The 18,225-nt window shown below is 37.0% G+C and overlaps 1 protein-coding gene across 2 annotated transcripts in view; it reads right to left on the bottom strand.

Moving 5' to 3' along the window:
• The window catches only part of LOC124873932 (carboxyl-terminal PDZ ligand of neuronal nitric oxide synthase protein-like), a 227,368-nt gene that overhangs the window by 42,834 nt on the left and 166,309 nt on the right, over window positions 1–18,225 (bottom strand). For both annotated transcript variants that reach the window (XM_047374992.1, XM_047374993.1), the window contains exon 8: window positions 7,975–8,136. In XM_047374992.1, the coding sequence (XP_047230948.1) occupies window positions 7,975–8,136 (162 nt within the window). The remainder of the gene's footprint in view (window positions 1–7,974; window positions 8,137–18,225) is intronic.

Genomic DNA, 18,225 nt, shown 5'->3' with positions numbered 1-18,225 from the left:
TTTAAGGGGGCAAATTGCTCACTGTGTGAGCATGCACATGTGCATGGGCACCTCATTGCAAGCAAGCTTTAACATGAAAAAAACATGGCATTTTTGTCAGCTTTAGAGGAGCTCAAACAAAAAGACGCTGCGGGAACTACTGATCTACTTCATCAATAAAATTGGGGCTGTTGAAATCAAGCGAGAGCATCCCCTCCAAATAGCACTTTAAAACATAATGACAAATGAAAAAAAATAAAACTTAAATAAAAAGGCAAAAAAAAAATTTATTTTCACAAAAAATGAAACTAAACAGTGTAGTGACAAAACAAAACAACTAAAAAAGCAAAACAAAAAACAGGCGCCAAGTTGACATTATGCCTCACATGTAAGCTATATCATGCTAATTTGAAAACAAATTCTTTTCAAACTGAGGGCAAGAACCCTTAACTAAAAGCAAAAAAGTGCAGACAAAGCACCAATTACAAAGGTAAATGGCTTTTGTTTTACCATTCTCTCCAGTAATGAACTTTTTGCAGCCCGTAGCTGTCTGCCCTCTTATCAGTGTCACTTGAAGCACCTGAAAAAACTCGTTATAGCTCTAGTTAGGCAGCTCATCCTTTCACTGTTGTTGTTGTCTATGTTTTAAAATTATAGAAAACTGTGGCTACCAGACAAGAAGGATTTTTACCTAACAACAGTTCCTTATCAGACCAAACAGAAACACAGCGACTCTCTGAGAGTACAAGGGTATTAGGACTGGTTGTGTGCTGTGACTCAACAGGCTGAGGATGCACTCCTTACACAGGATTACCAGCACTGCTTTGCTTGCCCACGCTAACTCCCTTTGATCTCAAAACGTTTGAAATCCCTCCAACAGCTGCTTTCCCAGTACTGCTGTCAGTTTGGAAGAAAAGCTTGATAGGGAAATTGTCAATTTTCTGCCATGACATGAAAAACCATTAGAAATGTGCTTCTAGAGCAAGTAAGATATGTGGAATAGCTACACAAGGGAGAAGTGTTTGAGAAACAGTTACTGAAATGGAGAAGGTCATTGATTAGACCTTTAATCTTCTAACTGGTGATTGCTCCCACACCTGAGCATGGTACTACAATACAGTGGCTTACAAAGGTCTTCATGTCCATTATATACCTCTGACCAGACGGAAGAAAAACAACTTCCTCCCATAGAGGATGATTACTGGTGAGCTAAAACTGACATTGGCTTTCTCACAGTTTGCCTTTGCCAAATCATTGATGAGGGAAGTACAATGTATGAACATTTTATTGTGCATCTGTATTCAGCCCTGTCTGACTCAACATTTTGCAGAACCACCTGTTACCGCAATTGTATGTTTAGGGTCATTGTCCTGCTAGAAGGTGAACCTCAGTCTTTTGTTGGCTTTCATCGTTTTTTTTTTTTTTAGGATTGCCCTGTATTGAACTTCCTCCATCTTCTCATCTACTCAGACCAGCTTCACAGTTCATGCTGAAGCAAAGCCTCCCCAAAGCATGAGGCAACCACCACATGCGTCACAGTGGGGTTGGTGAAATCAGAGTGATGAGAAATGGTAGTTTTCCCATTACACAGTGTTTTTATGTAGCCCAAAAAGTTCAACTTTCTTCTTATCCGACTGTGCTCTACGGTGTGGTGGAATAACACAGAAATGTGTTGTAATGTGAAAAAATATGAAAAAGTTCAAAGAATATGAATACTGTCAATGTACTATATCTCAAATTCTTGTACACTCACTAAGAAGACAGGGAATGTAGCAAGTTAAACATTCAGAAAGAAAGATCTGATTTGGAAGTTTCCAGAAGTATTACGACCTGAGCTCAATCAGGCAGCGACAGAGCAGCAGCTGCACTGCGAGTTTTATCACAAAACAGATAACCATCACACCCCCCTCAATTTCACTACTTCATTAAAGATCTCCACTTCCACTCATCTCTAAGAGAGCTGTGGTTAGTGCTGGCCAGCTCACTAATTTACCTCCATTTACTGTGACCTCTGCTCAAGCTCCATGTCGGGTCTCAACAACAAAAATTATTTCTCAGTTTTCCTCTCAGAGCCAAAAAATCTGAGGCTGTTTTGGCAGCTGAGGGTGTCCACAGTGAAAGCAGTCCCCTCTACACCTCTTATGATAATTCCTTTCATAATGAGCAAGCAGAAAACACTCTACCCTTTAATTTTCTACAGCACTTTGCAATGCAGCTGGTGAGATTAATAAATCAAGATTTGTAAAGTACAAACAGGGGATAAATGTGAGGAAGGTTATAGAAGCAGGCATTTGCATAATGCATTAATAAACTTATCTATGTAAATTGTGAAAATGTTAATTCATTTAAAAATCTTAAAAAAGTAAAGATCTTAAAAACATTAAAATGAGGCTGCAGAGTTTCTGGATAGATAATCCTCAGTTGATTGAGAAAGACGTTTTTTTTAATTGAAAAAAATGCAATTAAACGCCTGCCTCGGGAGGTGTTCCAGGCACGTCCCACCGGGAGGAGGCCCAGGGGACGGCCCAAGACATGCTGGAGGGACTATGTCTCTTGGCTGGCCTGGGAACGCCTTGGGCTCCACCCGGAGGAGCTGGAAGAGGTGTCTGGGGAGAGGGACATCTGGGCGTCTCTGCTGAATCTGCTGCCCCCGCGACCCGATCCCGGATAAGCGGAAGACGACGAGACGAGAGGCAAAAAAATGCATTCTAATACTTACATAATACCTACATAATTTCTTTTAAAGTTTAAATAAAAGACAAATGCATAGATTAAATATTTATTCATACAGATCATGTATGAATCATGTTGATCATGTTTCCTGCTCCAACACTCCTGCTTCATTAAAGGGGGCATCATTTTGCAGAACTTAGTGACTGATGGGATAATTCAACTATTAAAATCAGGTATGTTGGAGCAAGGACCCACACACAACTTTTAGGACACGATCCACAGAAAACCAAAAGTGCCCATCTCTAAGGGGGATCTGTTGTATCTTTTTAAGCTGAAAAGAGCATTTCCACTGTTTCTCTGCTCATCTAAAATACCTCCCTGTCCCACATACTCAGAGTTGACACTTGGTTTCCTTCTTGTGGGATATAGTTTAGGGTTGACAGTTACATTGACACTCTTGCTGAGGTCAGTGTTGTAAATGAAAACTAGATCTTTACCTGGTAAAAAAAAAAAAAAAAGGTGAAATAAAATAAATCCATTGTTGAAATATGTTTTGTTGCTGTGCTGAAACCTCAAAGACCAATATGTCTTTGGAACTTGGGCTTTGTGCACCAGATACTGAAACTGTGCAATTTTAAAATAAGGTATTATATTTCTTTTATTTATAGTTAACTGAGTTCTTATGAAAACCACACAGCCAATAAGCATCATTGTCTTAGCAAATGGTATTTTACCCATTTCTGACACCCTTACCCCTTCAAGCATGCTGCTGGATTCAAATTCAACATTTAAAGATATAAATTAGTATCTGGCTCAATGAAACTGAAAATAATTTTAAGAGGTGCAACAACTTGGAAACAGGTTGATTTTGGTTGCATAGAGAAATGCCTTTTCTCATGACCTAAAGAAACAAAACAAGCCAAAACACATTTGGAAAAAAGCTGTGCATTCGAAATTTAATTAGCGTCACATAGAATTTGATAAAAGGATGTTTGTGCACTTTCTCTTAAACAGATGACGGTTGAAGAGAGCTTATTGTTAATGATTTGACAAAAAATAGTTTTTTTTTGTCTTATTTATTACAATTCTGTGAAGTTGTTTTGTTATGGTTATATAATTCACAAGAGAAACCATCTCTGTAAAATCAGAAGAGACTTTCTGTTTGAGACCTGTAAATTATAAATTATAGACTTCAGGCAAGGCTATGAACGAAGTAGTTTGGAGTGGGAGTGGAGGGGGTTGAACCTTATACCTTCCTTATAACCTTATAAGTTTTTTGTGTTATTCTTCAGAACACAAAAAACACACAAACTTTGTATGCAGTATGTGTTCATTCTTACCTTGTCTTCTACTCTGTAATGCACACAACATTGGAAAAACTTGCCAGAGGAATTATTTCCAAGTTTTTGACCTGAAGTACCAGAGTTTCCTCTGCTTCTTTAGGGACAGTTTGTCTATGAGAGACTAGGTGGACAGATGTTTTAGAAAGAAGACAAAGTAACAGATTGTGGTTGCTGTGGATTTAGATTTTTGCAAATGTGGAGCAAGCACTTTGATGTTGTGAGCTTTTGCATCCACAGTGAATCCACCTGCCTGAAGACATCTGCTGCATAAGCTGCCTGACAGAGAATTCTGGATGTCTAGGAGGTTGTGCAGCTGGGGGTTATGTCTGAACTGGCTCTTAAGAAATAACAACATATTCAGAATTTGAACATTTAGCATTAGGCCTTATGATGAATAATTATGGATTGTTTTTTATTAAAAATGAATAAAAGGTTTAACCCTCGAGATCTCATGTTTGGTCTCTTATAAGAAAGTTGGTTGTAGCTGTAAGTGGCTTTATATACATAAAAAGATCCAACAACAAATTGGAATTTAGGCAAGAAATCTCTATTATGAGAGACTAATGTAATATTTGGAGCACAGAGATGTATTTTGGTCTAATAGGTATAATAAAATTAGCTAGTCAGCATGGTAAGAAGAAAAGCACTGAGTGTTTTGAAATGAAAAGGTCAAAGCCCAAAGGTTAGTTCAAAATGCATTAAATGGGTATTTTTCTATGTCATTTCTACCCAAGTACAATTTTTACACAGATAGCCCTTAACCAACTCAACACACTGATAAAGGTGATTGTTCACTGAATGTTGAGGTGGGAGGAACCAAAGGTCAGCGCTACTGACTTGGTGTTTGGTTTACCTGTTAATACAAAAAGTAAACAGGAAAGTTAAGATGGATAACAAAGGAAAATAATGTATGTAGTGAAAAGTAGGTGACAGAATTCTAATCTGAAGTAGAGGCTGACATTTTTTTGGGCATCCCACGGGTCACGGGATTCCCATGGGAATGGGAGACGGCATCGGTAAAGATCACGTGATTGGGACGGTACAGCATAAAAAATGAACGGGAGCAGACGGGAGCGGGAGCTAACCAATAGGAGGGAGAACAAACTAGGATCAATTGTCTTTGGAAATGTAAAACTGAGACTTTGTTATAAACTTTAAGAAAAAAAAAAAACTTGGCTCGACGCTGCCATTGTGTAGTTTTTTTTTCCAAGAATCATATACTATAATGCGAGTCAAACGAACTACACGACCCACAAGCCAACAGTGCTTCTGATCGACGTTTTCCACCTGCATTCAGAATGGAGGGAGCAAATGCAGGTGGAGAACTGGACGTGGTAAAATTGGATTTGCAACGTAAAGTCAGAAATAAGGACTTATCTATAAAACTTATAGAGCTGACAGGAAAGTCGCAAATATTACCAAACAAGTATTGCGTGGGAACGTAAAAAGTCTTGCGTGGGGATGCAAAAGAAAAACAATTCTCCCATGTCCCCTCACGGGCTCCATAGTAAGGCTTCATCAAGGGAAGATATTAAATAAATATGTTGTGAAATAGAAAAAAACTGAATGTACCATTAAATGTACAATTTATTTTAATACATCATTAAATATTAAGTGTACGTCATGTCGTCTTTAAAATTATACTTAATTATTCAGTGGCACATTTAATTGCACTATAGTCCATTTCATGATATAATGGTACCTTTATTGTTTTTTAATTATGTATTAAATAAATAAATGGTACCTTTAATTTAATGGCACATTTAATGTTACATTTCTTTCATGTTACATTTACTTCACTTATGGGACATTCACAACATTTATTTATTTAATGATGATTTTATTGTATTAAATTTGTCCAGTTTGACCCTCCATTCTTGATGCCTGTATTGGAGGTCATGTCAGAATTTAAATCAGGTGTTCTGGAGCAGACAAACATCTAAAACTTGCAGGGAAGGGGTCCCTCAGGACCAGGGCTGTGAACCATTGAGGTACAGTTTCTAAATTATGAAGGTAATGCCTTTTTGCCCTTTTGTTCAACAAGTACAGTTCTCTTACTAGGTGCATTTTTCTTTCGTTTCAGCAACTTGAAACATAAAAGTAATGTCATTGTTCAAAGGAAACAATCAATTAATAAATGAGTAAAATACAACTATGTACATTTTGTTTATTCAACTAAGATAGGCATGGTCTGTTTCCTTGTTTGATATTTTATTATTTCTACTACAGCTAACAACAGGGACCTAACTGGTCCTTCAAATAAAGAAATTGCCAAAAGACTAAATGAAGAAAACAAAAATGGGAGTGGCACAGGAGTGGGAGTCGTTCTAAATGGGAGTGGGACGGGACAGGATTTTTTTTTAAAGCTGGCCTGCGATTGGGATGGGACAAGACATTTTTCTGTGGGAGCGGAATGGGACAGGAGAGAAAATCCACTTCCTTGTCACCCTCTAATCTGAAGGCTCCCACAGTTTTTGCAAGCCATTGATCTCTCTCATTAAGCTCTCTGTTAGTGTAGATTTTGCATTCTTGGTTTATTATGAAGCCATGACAGAGGAAATTTGCAGCAATTTGACTGTTTACATTCACTTCTCAATTTTTCAATCTCTAATTCTGCCAACCAGAGGGAGACCTGGCATGAGTCTATATAAAGTATTTCACAAGATGAGTGTGGCTTTTTTTAAACTAACAATATGATTTGACAAGAGATGTTCAAATGGTTGGCTAATTAGACTGGGCTAAGTTGGGCGAGTCTACCTAAAGCTTGACTCTGAATCTCTATTTGGATTTTGTATTTGAAAAAGACATTTTCTCTCCCACATGGTTTAATCTGATGCTATGTATCAGAGCTATTTTTCATGTTATAAACACACACTAAAAGTAGACTTAAAAGAAAAAGGTTTATGATCAACAGTAACGCATCACAGTAATGTATCACAGTAATCTAATAGTATCTATTAGAGCCCAAAATGTTTCTAGGTAAAATTTAAAAAAAGTCACATAAAGGAATTAATTTGTAAAATAGATATTTTAATTCCTATTTTCTGTATTTTCTTCCTTATTTAAATCTAGCTTAATTGGGTAAGGGGCAAGCCAAAAAAGATATAAGCAACAGATTGCTTTGAACACTCAGATGTTAAATGATAACTTCTTTGTTTATTAACTACTTAACTGTTACGGAGGAAAAATAAATTTTGGTTTTATGGCACGCAGAAGTAGTTAACCTAATATAAAGCCTTAAAAGGATTAAATTATTGCAACATATAAAATATTTTAGATGTTGTGTGGAGGTAAACTCTTACAGCAGCTCACAAAACTTGAAGTCATTTGCTAAATGATGAATGGCCAGAGGTCAGACTCAACCACCTCAGCAAAAAATCCACACAAATTTAAACCAGTTAAATGGAGGCGAAACACTTCCTTTCATGTGCCAAAGCTCTGACTCATTAAAACTATTTACACGAGTATCTCTGCCAGTGAGCAGCAACCTCTGGCATCTTCTCTTTTATAATTAATGACATTTATGTATAGGCCTGGTCACACTGAATGTGTGAGCTGTCAGTTGTGGCAGCAATTTGTTCACAGACATTCAGGTACAAAGCTCAACAAACATTTGTATGAACAAGCCATTTAATACAAGAGCCTTTGAATCTCAAAGCCACGGCAAATCATGTTAGGAGGGAAGCACACATTTCTTACCTTTGAGGTTTTCTTGAGCACAAACTCTGTCACTGATGCAGTGGTAGTTGACCCAACTTATCAATCGTTTTAACTGCAGATGTTCCAGCTATATGGAACTGATGGTAAGATAATGTCATATCTTATATTGCTTTCTCTTTTGTTTTTTTTAAAGTCTATCAGCAATACGGTAAGTAAACATGTGGTCATAGAAGAAAGGTTATTGTGACTGCTCTTGCACCCCTTGATTATAGCGTCCCCATGTAATTTTTTTTAGGGGAACATAAAGAAATAACCATACCTGTGCTACGGCAACTTGAGTCTGCTGCTGTTGCTGCTGTAGTTGCTGCTGGAGCAGCTGGATCTGGTGGTGGACAGACAATGGGGCCCCAGGGGGCAATGTGCCTGATGCTGGGAGCAGCATCCTGGGACTGGACATCAGAAGAGATGGCTCCTCAAAAGCCTGATAGAAGGAAGAAAACACATAATTTTTACCACTGATCTAGAGAGTCTAGTATGAGAAAGCAATTTATTTTATTTTTAAGATTGTAGCTGCTTTTAACACATTTTCTACTCACTCCTCGTACCTGATAATGACCACATATTGTGTAACATGTCCTAATAATCGCTTGGTGCAACATTTTTTGCTAATAGCTGTTAGGGATTTAGGTTGGTGCAAAAATTAAATCTTCTGTTTGTCAAACTATGTTATCTTTATTTTTTTGTTCATCATTTTAGCAGGAAATTAAAAGAAAATATGGAGGTGTATCATAACAAAGTGTCTAAAGATTCTATTAAAATGTTTAAACTGGTTCTTTTTTGTTAGTCTTTTGAGATTGAGTTTTTCAGGTACAGTAAGTGGTTTAATAAACAAAAAATAATATGCTGTTATCAGGACAACCTTAAACAACAGGAGAATATTGTAAAATGCTACATACTGACACCTACTGTAGGTCAAAAACTGCTGTCACATTAAAAAACGCTTGCAAAAAGTTGCAGTTGAGAATACCTAAGACTAGAAAGACAAAACAGAAATCATTAATGAATCAATAACAGGACATCCAATAGCATCACTAAAATACCTTGGAGAACAAGCCATGTAACCTAACAGTTGTAAATCTTTCGTTTGCACATTGTGCTCTTTCCATCACTTAACCGTCACACTATAGCTAGAACAAATTGTTATCTCAGAGGGTTTCTGCAGAATACAAGCCTAAAACATTGTGAATATTGACTAATCAATATGATTTAAAACACCCATGCCTTAATTAGCCACATGGATACAGTGGAAATAAAAAGTCTACACACTACAATTAAAATGCCAGGATTTTCAGGCAAAAAAAAAAAAGGCAGCGATAAATAATTTCACATATTTTTCCACCTTTAATGAGACAATGTACAACTTAGATTAAAAACAATTCAAATAGTTAGGGTACAAGCTCTAAAATTAAAACTTTGTTAAACCATCTTTTGATGTAATTTAATCATTTGTTTTCTTCTTTGGTAGGAGCCTAACATCTTGAACTGGTAATATATTCCTACTGTCTCACAAAATGTTCATATAGTGAGCACATCTCTTGTTCCTCTCCCTCATCAGGTGACCCCAGCTATTTTGTGTCAGATTTAGTTTTGAACTCTGGGTAGGCCATTCCATAACATGAATATTGGTGAAGGTTTTCTTTCACATGCTTGTACTCATTGTGATAAAAAATAAAATAAGTTAGCTCTTAATCTTCACACTGGCTCTCTTGTACTTTTGTTTGTTTTTTGTTTTTTTTAGATTTTTGCCTCTCACAATCTTTGTTTCAATTTATCATAGTCTATTTTACATCACAATAAGAGGGCCACTGTAAGACATTTAAACATACATTTTATATGTCCATATAAATATAACTTTAGGAATCTTATATTCAGATAAAATTATGATGGGTTTACAGGAACAGAAAATGGCATGTGTGTCAATACCTATGTGGCTGGAAGAAAGAGCCTTTTTGGTGAATGTTGAAGCTTAGGATAAGGATAAGAAATAAAATGTAAAATAGTCTAACAATTTATAGCAATTCCATAAACTTTTGCATTTAAAGCTAGAATTGGCTTTTATGAATATAGCTCAAAACGTGGAACATAATTCTATCCATGGATGCAAGAAGCACATTGCTTTGCTCATGATTCACTGTAATGTCTGGTCATTGCAGCATGTTACTTTTGCTTTCTCTGCATTTTTTTTATGACGCTGTATGGCAGCCAATCCTACACACTTTGTGCATGTTGCTGACTGAATCTCAACAAAGTCCCATCCCTAACAAGGAAAGAACAGGTGCTTCAAAGTGACTTGAATTGTGACTCTAGCTAGAGTCAGCATGACAACTTGACAACTATGTAAAACCTTGGCCTGCCTTAAGGAACCTGCAAGAAGCTGCATTAACATCTGTCGCTCCTTAAGCACCTTCTGGCAACACACTGTCAGTCATCTGCACACACACATAAACACACAGACGCAACTCTGCAAGGAATGGGTAAATGACTGATGGTCTGTCAGAGATGGCTCTTTCAGGTTAGTAGAGGCTAATTATCCGCCCTGACAGGCTGGGGACATGATGAAGGGAACAGCACAACCGGATAGCGTCTTTTTTTTTCTGTGAACAGACACCAATTAATCATAACAATAAAACTAAACGTCGAGTACCACATAGCTTCCGATGTCTGCTACCAATACAGTTCCGAACATTTGGGCACAGAACTCAGGATGAGATCCTAATTAGTTGTGTGTCTTTTAGTTCAAACTGTTTTGAATGCTTTACACCACATTAAGACAGTCATAGGGCCATTTGAAAATTGCTTGATTGAAAATCATGATACTGCCAGTTTTTAGTACTGACCAAATAAGTCAGTGTCTGCCATCCTGCAAAGCTACTACTATGGCAATCATGTCTGCACTGGGGTGTTTCTTTTATCTACTCAGAATTTCTTTATATATGGGAGAGGTTTCCGCACCTCCAATTTCAGTGTGAGCCTTGCTGAGAAGGAGCAACCAGCAGCTAGACAGGATGCAAGACAAGGGGGTTTCTGTAGCGCTGCATGGCATCAAGGCCATGGTAATGGTAACTTTGAATGGCGAAGTTGGATCATGTGGCATTTTTCTTTATTATTATGGAGAGCCAATAAAACCAAGGCTTTAAAGCCTGAATTTGTTTTATCAAAGTGTAGCAACTACAATTACTGAAAACTTTTTGTTTAAATCCTATCGAATTTATCCGATAGGATTTAAACAATCATACCCTTCTATCCCCCCACGCTTACGACAACGTAGCCTAAAAACTTCCCCTCTCCTTTAGATCTCACAGCAACCAGCACAGCTAAACCTTGCCACAGTTTGCAGGTGAGCAGACTTCTAGCTGAAAGACTTATTTCAGTGGGGAGTGCAGTGCATATCATTTCTCACTGTGTGTAAAGGGCTTGATGGTGGCACAGTACTTATTTGTTTGTTGTAGCTGCTCTGTGGGTTTCTTTTGGATGCATCATTGAAACAAGGCCAGCAACAAGGCCAGCATGGCCAATTTAGTCTACAAACTCTCCAACAACCAAGCTAGGCGGGTTTGCACTAGACCCATAGAATGAATGCCTTACGCAGGATCTCAATATGATGCAACCATGATGAAATCAAAATCACAAACTCCCTAGAGAACCTCTGTGGATTGGATTGACTTAAATTGAAGTCCTAATTGTCATTGCATACAAAAATACAACAAAATTAAATAGTATGCTTCACTAATTGATTTTTCACTCTAGGAAGCCTGCTGTGTTCTCAATATGCACCAGAGCATGCCTCTAAGACACTCAGGTTAATGTTTAATGCTGTAGGGCAGTTTCAATCCAGTGTGAAGGTGGCCTTTCTGTAGATGCTCAATCAGTTTGGAACATGGTCAATTTGGAGGCTGGGCAAATGGTGCAGGAGTGTAGTTCAAGCTGATGTTTAGTAAAGTTTTACAATTTGGCAAGGAGCATTGTCCTTCAAAAAGAGTCTGCTTTGCTTGGGTAATGCTCCTTAAATGTAGATGCAGCTTTCATCATAACAAAATATTCAGTGTTGGTGGGTAATTTCCCTCCACACTGTTTTTAGGTGAAACACTATAGTCCACATCAATAACCTTTCTGTACTAGTAGGTATGAGCTGAGGATAATGATTAGACTTGCCTGTTACCCCAATGGGGTGATTCTTTTTTCATTTGCCTTTGAAACTTTTTTTTGAAAGTTTTTTCAAATCTTTTTTTAATGAAATTCTTGTGAACTTATTCGTTAGATAGGATCCCGAGATTTCCCAGCAGAAAACATCTATCAAGCTGGATTATGTTGACAAATTCCCCTGTCACAGATTTAAATATTTAAACACTCAAGCATATATGTGTGAATGGTAGCTATAGAGTAGTCATCATGGATGAAATGAAACCTTTGTGTTGAAGTAGTTCTGTAAAACCCCTTTTCTTTCCTCTGAGTTATTGTGAGACACTTGAGCCACATCTTGGCTGTGAACTAAAGGATGTTTAACAAGTCTGCAGCAGAAGCTTTGAAGCTGTCAGTACTGGCAGACAATCTGAGAAGATTTAGTAAGTGGAAATGTGAATGAGATGAGTCAGCACTCAGAGTAACAGAGAGAGAAAAATACTTTTACAGGTTTGGCTTTCAGGCACTGTGGACACGGGAAAAAAATCTATTTTAAGGAGAAAGAGGAAGAAACGGACATATACAGAGCTTCAGGGAAAGCAGTAAAAGATGATGTAAAACAGATAGAAAAAACATCTTTAAACTGTTTCATTCTATTATCTATTAGAAACAACAGAATGCCCTGGAAATCTATCCATCCAGCTTTAAATGAACAGGTTTTGAATAAACATAATAAGAGTTCTAGCAACGGTTCAGATCAGTTTCACAGCTCACACAGCACTACTTGTAAGGCCTATTAAAGAGATTGCGGGTGCACCAATTGATCGGCCGGCCGATCAATTGTGTCCGATATCCTTAATTTTGGGTGATTGGTGATCGGCCGATACTTACATGTAAAACCGATCTTATCCAATGATCGTATCTACCTCCTCAAAAGTCTGAAAATCACCCACTGTCCCCTTTTGTTTTGCCATGAAAGAGGGCTGACTGATAGACCCACCCACCAGGTAACGTCTGCACATGTCCAGGTCACAACTGTTGACATCATAAGATTATAACATTAAAGGCGTGTTGTGACCTTATGACTCCTGACAGTCTCAGGTATAAAAAAAAAAAAAATCGGTATCAGCCAAAATTGGAATTGGCAGGTCAGGCTTTTTAAAGATCAGTAATCGGTGAACAACCAGAAAACTGCAATCGGTGCACCACTAAAATCAATAAAAAAAACTCAAACAAAAAAATTTAAATAAAATAAGATACTGTCTACTCAGAACCAAAGGGCCTAACATAAAGTTCAGGTTTGAACTTTACACATGGACAATGGATTCTCTAAGGTGTAAAAGGAAGTTTTGGGAAAACAATTCACCAGTCCCATTTCCACTATGCAAAAGCAAGCTATAACAACTTTTAATAAAGCAAACAATAAATATACCACTAACAACTTATTTTCTTTTTCAACATGTTTGCAAATGTTTGGATTTTTTTTAATTTATGTTGTTCAAATAATATTAGGTAAATATTTGCTTCCAAACTCTTTCTGAACATTGTTCCAAATCAGACAAGACAGGTATGGACATTTACAGACATGCAGTTTACCCATATATAGCAATCCCAAATGAAGACTGCATGCAAGGTATTCTGCAGAAACTGCATTAAGCGTGTGGTGCATCAAAAATGTATATTGTCAACATTGATTCAGACATTTCATTTGATCATGGGAGGAAAGAAACGAATATTTAACGAGGATAAAAACCGAAGACAAGCAGTGACGCACTCCCAAAGCAGATGGACAGGAGTTGTGTATAAAGAACAGCTTCTCCGTCTGTGTTTTATATTTGCTGTTTGAAATGAGAATCAACAATCAAATTCCTCTGGAACATTTTCAAATGTTGTTTACCAAGGTAAAATCTAATCTTTCAGATTGTTTACTTAAGAAAGGGGTTCGTTAGAAAGAAAGGTAACTAAAGCTAGATGACGACGGCTTAAGGAAGTCGTTATTTCTTCTCTCACGTCCCCGATTACACTAGCTGCTCCCTGACTGTCAAACAGACTGCTTCTTCCCACGCACACTCGGAAACACACAGGCTAGAAGAGTGTCTTGTCAGGTTCTGGCTTCCCTCACTGCAGACAGCCTCGGATACAGATTTACAACTTTATCAAGGGCTCTTAAAAAAAGCGCATAGGATCATTCTACGGTGGCTTTGTCAGTAACTTTATAACACGCCATTAACCTTCAAAGCTAATGTATTGGAAAAGCAGAACAGAAGATCTTTTTAGAGTGAAGCTGTGCATTTGATCCATTTAGTTAAGATTTCTTGTTTTCATGAATAGATAAAGGTCCCAGATTTCTCTTAGTCTTTTTCGAAAAGGGAAAGAGAAGCAAACATTGTAAATAAGATTTTCAGCGAGTTTTTAGACTAGATTTGTTTAACTGACAATCATTTTTATCTATCTTTTGATACTGTTGTATAATAATAAATAATTAAAATTCATTTTTGTGATTATTTCCTGTTTATTTTTCCATTTCACATTTTTTCTTCTTTTGTTTGTGTGTATCCAGTTTTGTATTTGATAAGGTTCTACACATTTTTATACGGTTAAACACTCAACTAATGCTGCAAGGTTTTACAGCACTATACCTAAAATCTACAAATATTCTGTTAAATACCATACATAATTAATTGTAAGCAAATTTGTCTAATTAAGGCCGATGTGTATTGGTTTTAATAAGTCAGAAAATGACTACTCTAACTAAAGTCCCTGGGATCGTTGTTAAAGAGAATGGCAATAAAAACACTTGAAAAACGAAAACATCTGAAAGGAAATGTGGGCTTTAACCTGCCTATTCACTCACATTCAGATTTTGGGTCCTACATCCTAGCTGATTTTATGAAACGCATGGAGTAATTTGGCTCCTTTCCCTTTACCTACAGTGCACCACAATTCTGAAATTACTTAATTTTTGCTGTGCCTTTACGTTGCTCAAGTCAAAGGCACTCATTTCAAAGACATGACCCTATCAATGACCCCAAAAATGTTAATAAGGATTATAAAAGACAACTTCAGTGAGTGATCTCTATTCTTAACATGATAATGAATATTTTTATAGGATTTAGTTCATTTTATATACAATCAGAATAACAGTTCAGTAAGGATTTACAGTTGAATTTAAATCCAAAATACCATTTCTCCTTTCGGGTTTGCTGGTCAATAAAAACCTAATTTTCCTCTCCCCAGGCAACAGCGTTGAACAATCTGCTGCTGACCAAAAAAGAGCACATAACAGGGCAGTCATACTTTTCTGAAAAAGGTTTATCATTTCCTTTACAATTCCAATCTCCAGACCAGCATCAGGTGGTCATTTTCTAAAAATTCCACAGTCTCAAGCCTTAAAACTGCACAGAAAATAACTACCTCTTCCAACACCTTTAGGAATTTACTTTTTACCTAACAGCCACTCATTACTTTTTAAATGGTGCATTCATTTCCATGTTAATTTGTATAAAGGTGCTCTGACACCTATTGGATAAATTTAAGCTGTCTGATGAATAATAAAAAAAAACCACCAAGGATGTAATTAAATACATTTGCATAAAATATCTTACTATAATCTATAATACAAAAAAGGTAAATTATAAAGACAATTTGACCATAATAACTATTCACACCAACATCAGTGAGCAAATTACTGCACTGGGTAATGTGTGCAATAAAGATTAGACACACTTTGTCATGGTCTGTTCTTCTCACCACAAATCAAACCAAACTGTTAAAGGTTGAAGAAAACAAAACTCTTCATGAACCTTGATTTACTTTCACTTCAACATTATTGGCATAAATGTTGTGTAGTAATAAAGATATGGAATTACAAAACAACACCTAGCCTAAAGGTTTGGAAAGTCACCAGGATGTACTATAACTTAATGTGTAAAAAATCTAGACTCAGCTCATTTAGTTTTATTTTCACATAAGATAACATTCTTTCTCCTTTTTTATGTCCTAACATAGGATTAAGCACAAAGGCCAAGGCTCAGATGGGTCAGCCTCAACAGGATGAAATAAAACTGCCATAAGAGCACATTCTCAGGTTTAAAGAGTTCATGGATTAAGAACCATGCAAGAATGAGGAATGCCAAACTGTGTACAACTACTGAGTATTTTCATTGTCACCCGGCCTTGTGAGTCCTTGGCAGTGGGCAGGTTTTGGTTCTATAACAACTTTACAAGTCTGCAAACACACAGATGTACACACATACACACTGACCCACACACATACTTAGAAATAAAGTCTACAAATTCAAAAGGTATCAGGACATACTTCCTAGGGAGCTGGTGCCTCTACTAAAAAGGCTCAATAGACAATTTCATAAAACCCCACTGAGCTTGCAGTCGGAGGAGCTGAGGGGCCTCTTTTTTATTGCCTGCTTTAGTGTTGAAAAGATAAGTCTCAGTCTAGCACAGCTGAAATGAAGTTCAGCTGTACTAGTTCTGTTTTCTAGATTTGCACCCTATGGCTAAAGCCACTATAAAATACACTCAAAAAACTGGACATTTCTCCAAAACAATTTAAAAGGTGAAGGGAAAACAGTTTAAGGAGGCCCCCAGGAGGCTGATATCCGCACTAAGGAAGCAGCAAGAATTTCCAAAAAAGGGCCGTTTGAATTCTAAATTTGACAACATTTTCCAGTATTCTCTATTCTCCCTTTTCTTCTAAAGAAGACATTCAGACTTGAAAAAAATGTGTTATGGTCTGAGACTTCATGTTTTGAACACCAATTCCATAATTTGCACAAAAAACTTTTTTCACCAAAAAGAACAGCTTTTCGATAAGGTGAATGAGAATATGATTAGCTTCAAATAATTCGTTTTCAGAAAGCTGAGGGAGGAGGATTTTATTTTTCAGCATAACAATGAGTGCAGGCAGATGCAAAATTCAACAAAAATCTTCTAACATGAAGTCAGAGTCAGGTTTTGGAGTTCAGAACTAAATTTGACAGAAAATATGTGGCGTCACATGGTAAAGGCTGTGGCAAGAGACTACAGCCAAATCTGATAGATTTCAGTCAAAATGCAGCATGCTTATAGAACTATGGCAAAGAAGATTAAATGCTGAAATTGAATCAAAACCAGCTTTAACACGGTATTAGTTCAAGGATATGCAATCATGTTTTTATTAGTTTTTCAGTTCAATTTTACTGGATAAATGCCACATAGGTAAGACTTGTGAGTTCCAGTGTAACTTTATTTCTATGCAGTAGAAGGACTGTGATGTGCTTGTATGTTCTAGACTTTGTAGTCCAGCGATCTCATGGCTGAGAGGAAATGCACAACCTTATAATAGTGCTGATCTCTCTCTGTTTGTCTGAAAGACTGAATTGAAAGTTATGACCTTTGATGATCACTCCAGATTCAAAGAAGAATATAATATTTGCCATCCCACTTCTATCTCAGAATATCATACAAATAAACCCTTACAAAAAACTTTTTTGACAGATTTAGCAAATTTCTACTCAAAGGCTTTGCAGTTTCACCCTTAATCATTCCACAGACACTGAAAATCTTTCACAGTCCAAAAATGTAAATTCAAACGGTGACACCATCCAGCTACTCATAGGGAATCACAGGACCAGAAAGGATAAATAGCCCCTGCAGCATGTTATGTATGGAAGACCGATCCTGACAAAATTAAAAATAAAAGCAGAAATATATATATATTGTTTTCCTTTTCCTTACACATGCTTTTTATTCAAGAAATGTTTATATATTTTGTTTTTCCTTTTCCTTAAACATGCGTTTTCATTAAGAAACGTAAATGTTTTGTTTTTCCTTTTCCTTAGACATGCGTTTTCATCAAGAAATGTAAATGTTTTGCTTTTCCTTTTCCTTAGACATGCGTTTTCATCAAGAAATGTAAATGTTTTCTTTTTCCTTTTCCTTACACATGCCTTTGTTCTTTTTACATTTCCTCGTCTCTCTTTTTCCTTTACCGTATGCATTTTTGCTTCATTATGCAAATGAGGAGGGCTGCCTTCTTCTCTCCAGCTCCTCTACTGTTGGTCAATATACAAAAAGATGTATCCATGTGCAGGCCGAGGGTGTGTCCCAATTCAGGGGCCAGATCCTTCCAAGTCCATACTTGTGGGCTGATTACATCACAGCGTGGCGCGTAACGTCTGTCAGATGCTGCCGACAAATGTGTCCTTCTTTTGCCCGATTTGAAGGATGACTTGTGAGTATCCTTCGCGGTCCATCTTTTCCCATGATTCATTGCGGGTCGAAGCATTTTGGTCAAACAGGGGCAGCCATGGCGGACCACAGTGGCAAAAGCTGTGAGTAAACTGTGAAAAATTACACTTTCTGTGACACAAATGAACTTTTACAATGTTTTTAG

This window comes from Girardinichthys multiradiatus, chromosome 9 (genome assembly GCF_021462225.1).
Source record: "Girardinichthys multiradiatus isolate DD_20200921_A chromosome 9, DD_fGirMul_XY1, whole genome shotgun sequence".
NCBI classification, from domain to species: Eukaryota; Metazoa; Chordata; class Actinopteri; order Cyprinodontiformes; family Goodeidae; genus Girardinichthys; species Girardinichthys multiradiatus.
Note: the sequence above shows the minus strand (reverse complement) of the source record. Positions and strands in the feature narration are given on the sequence as shown.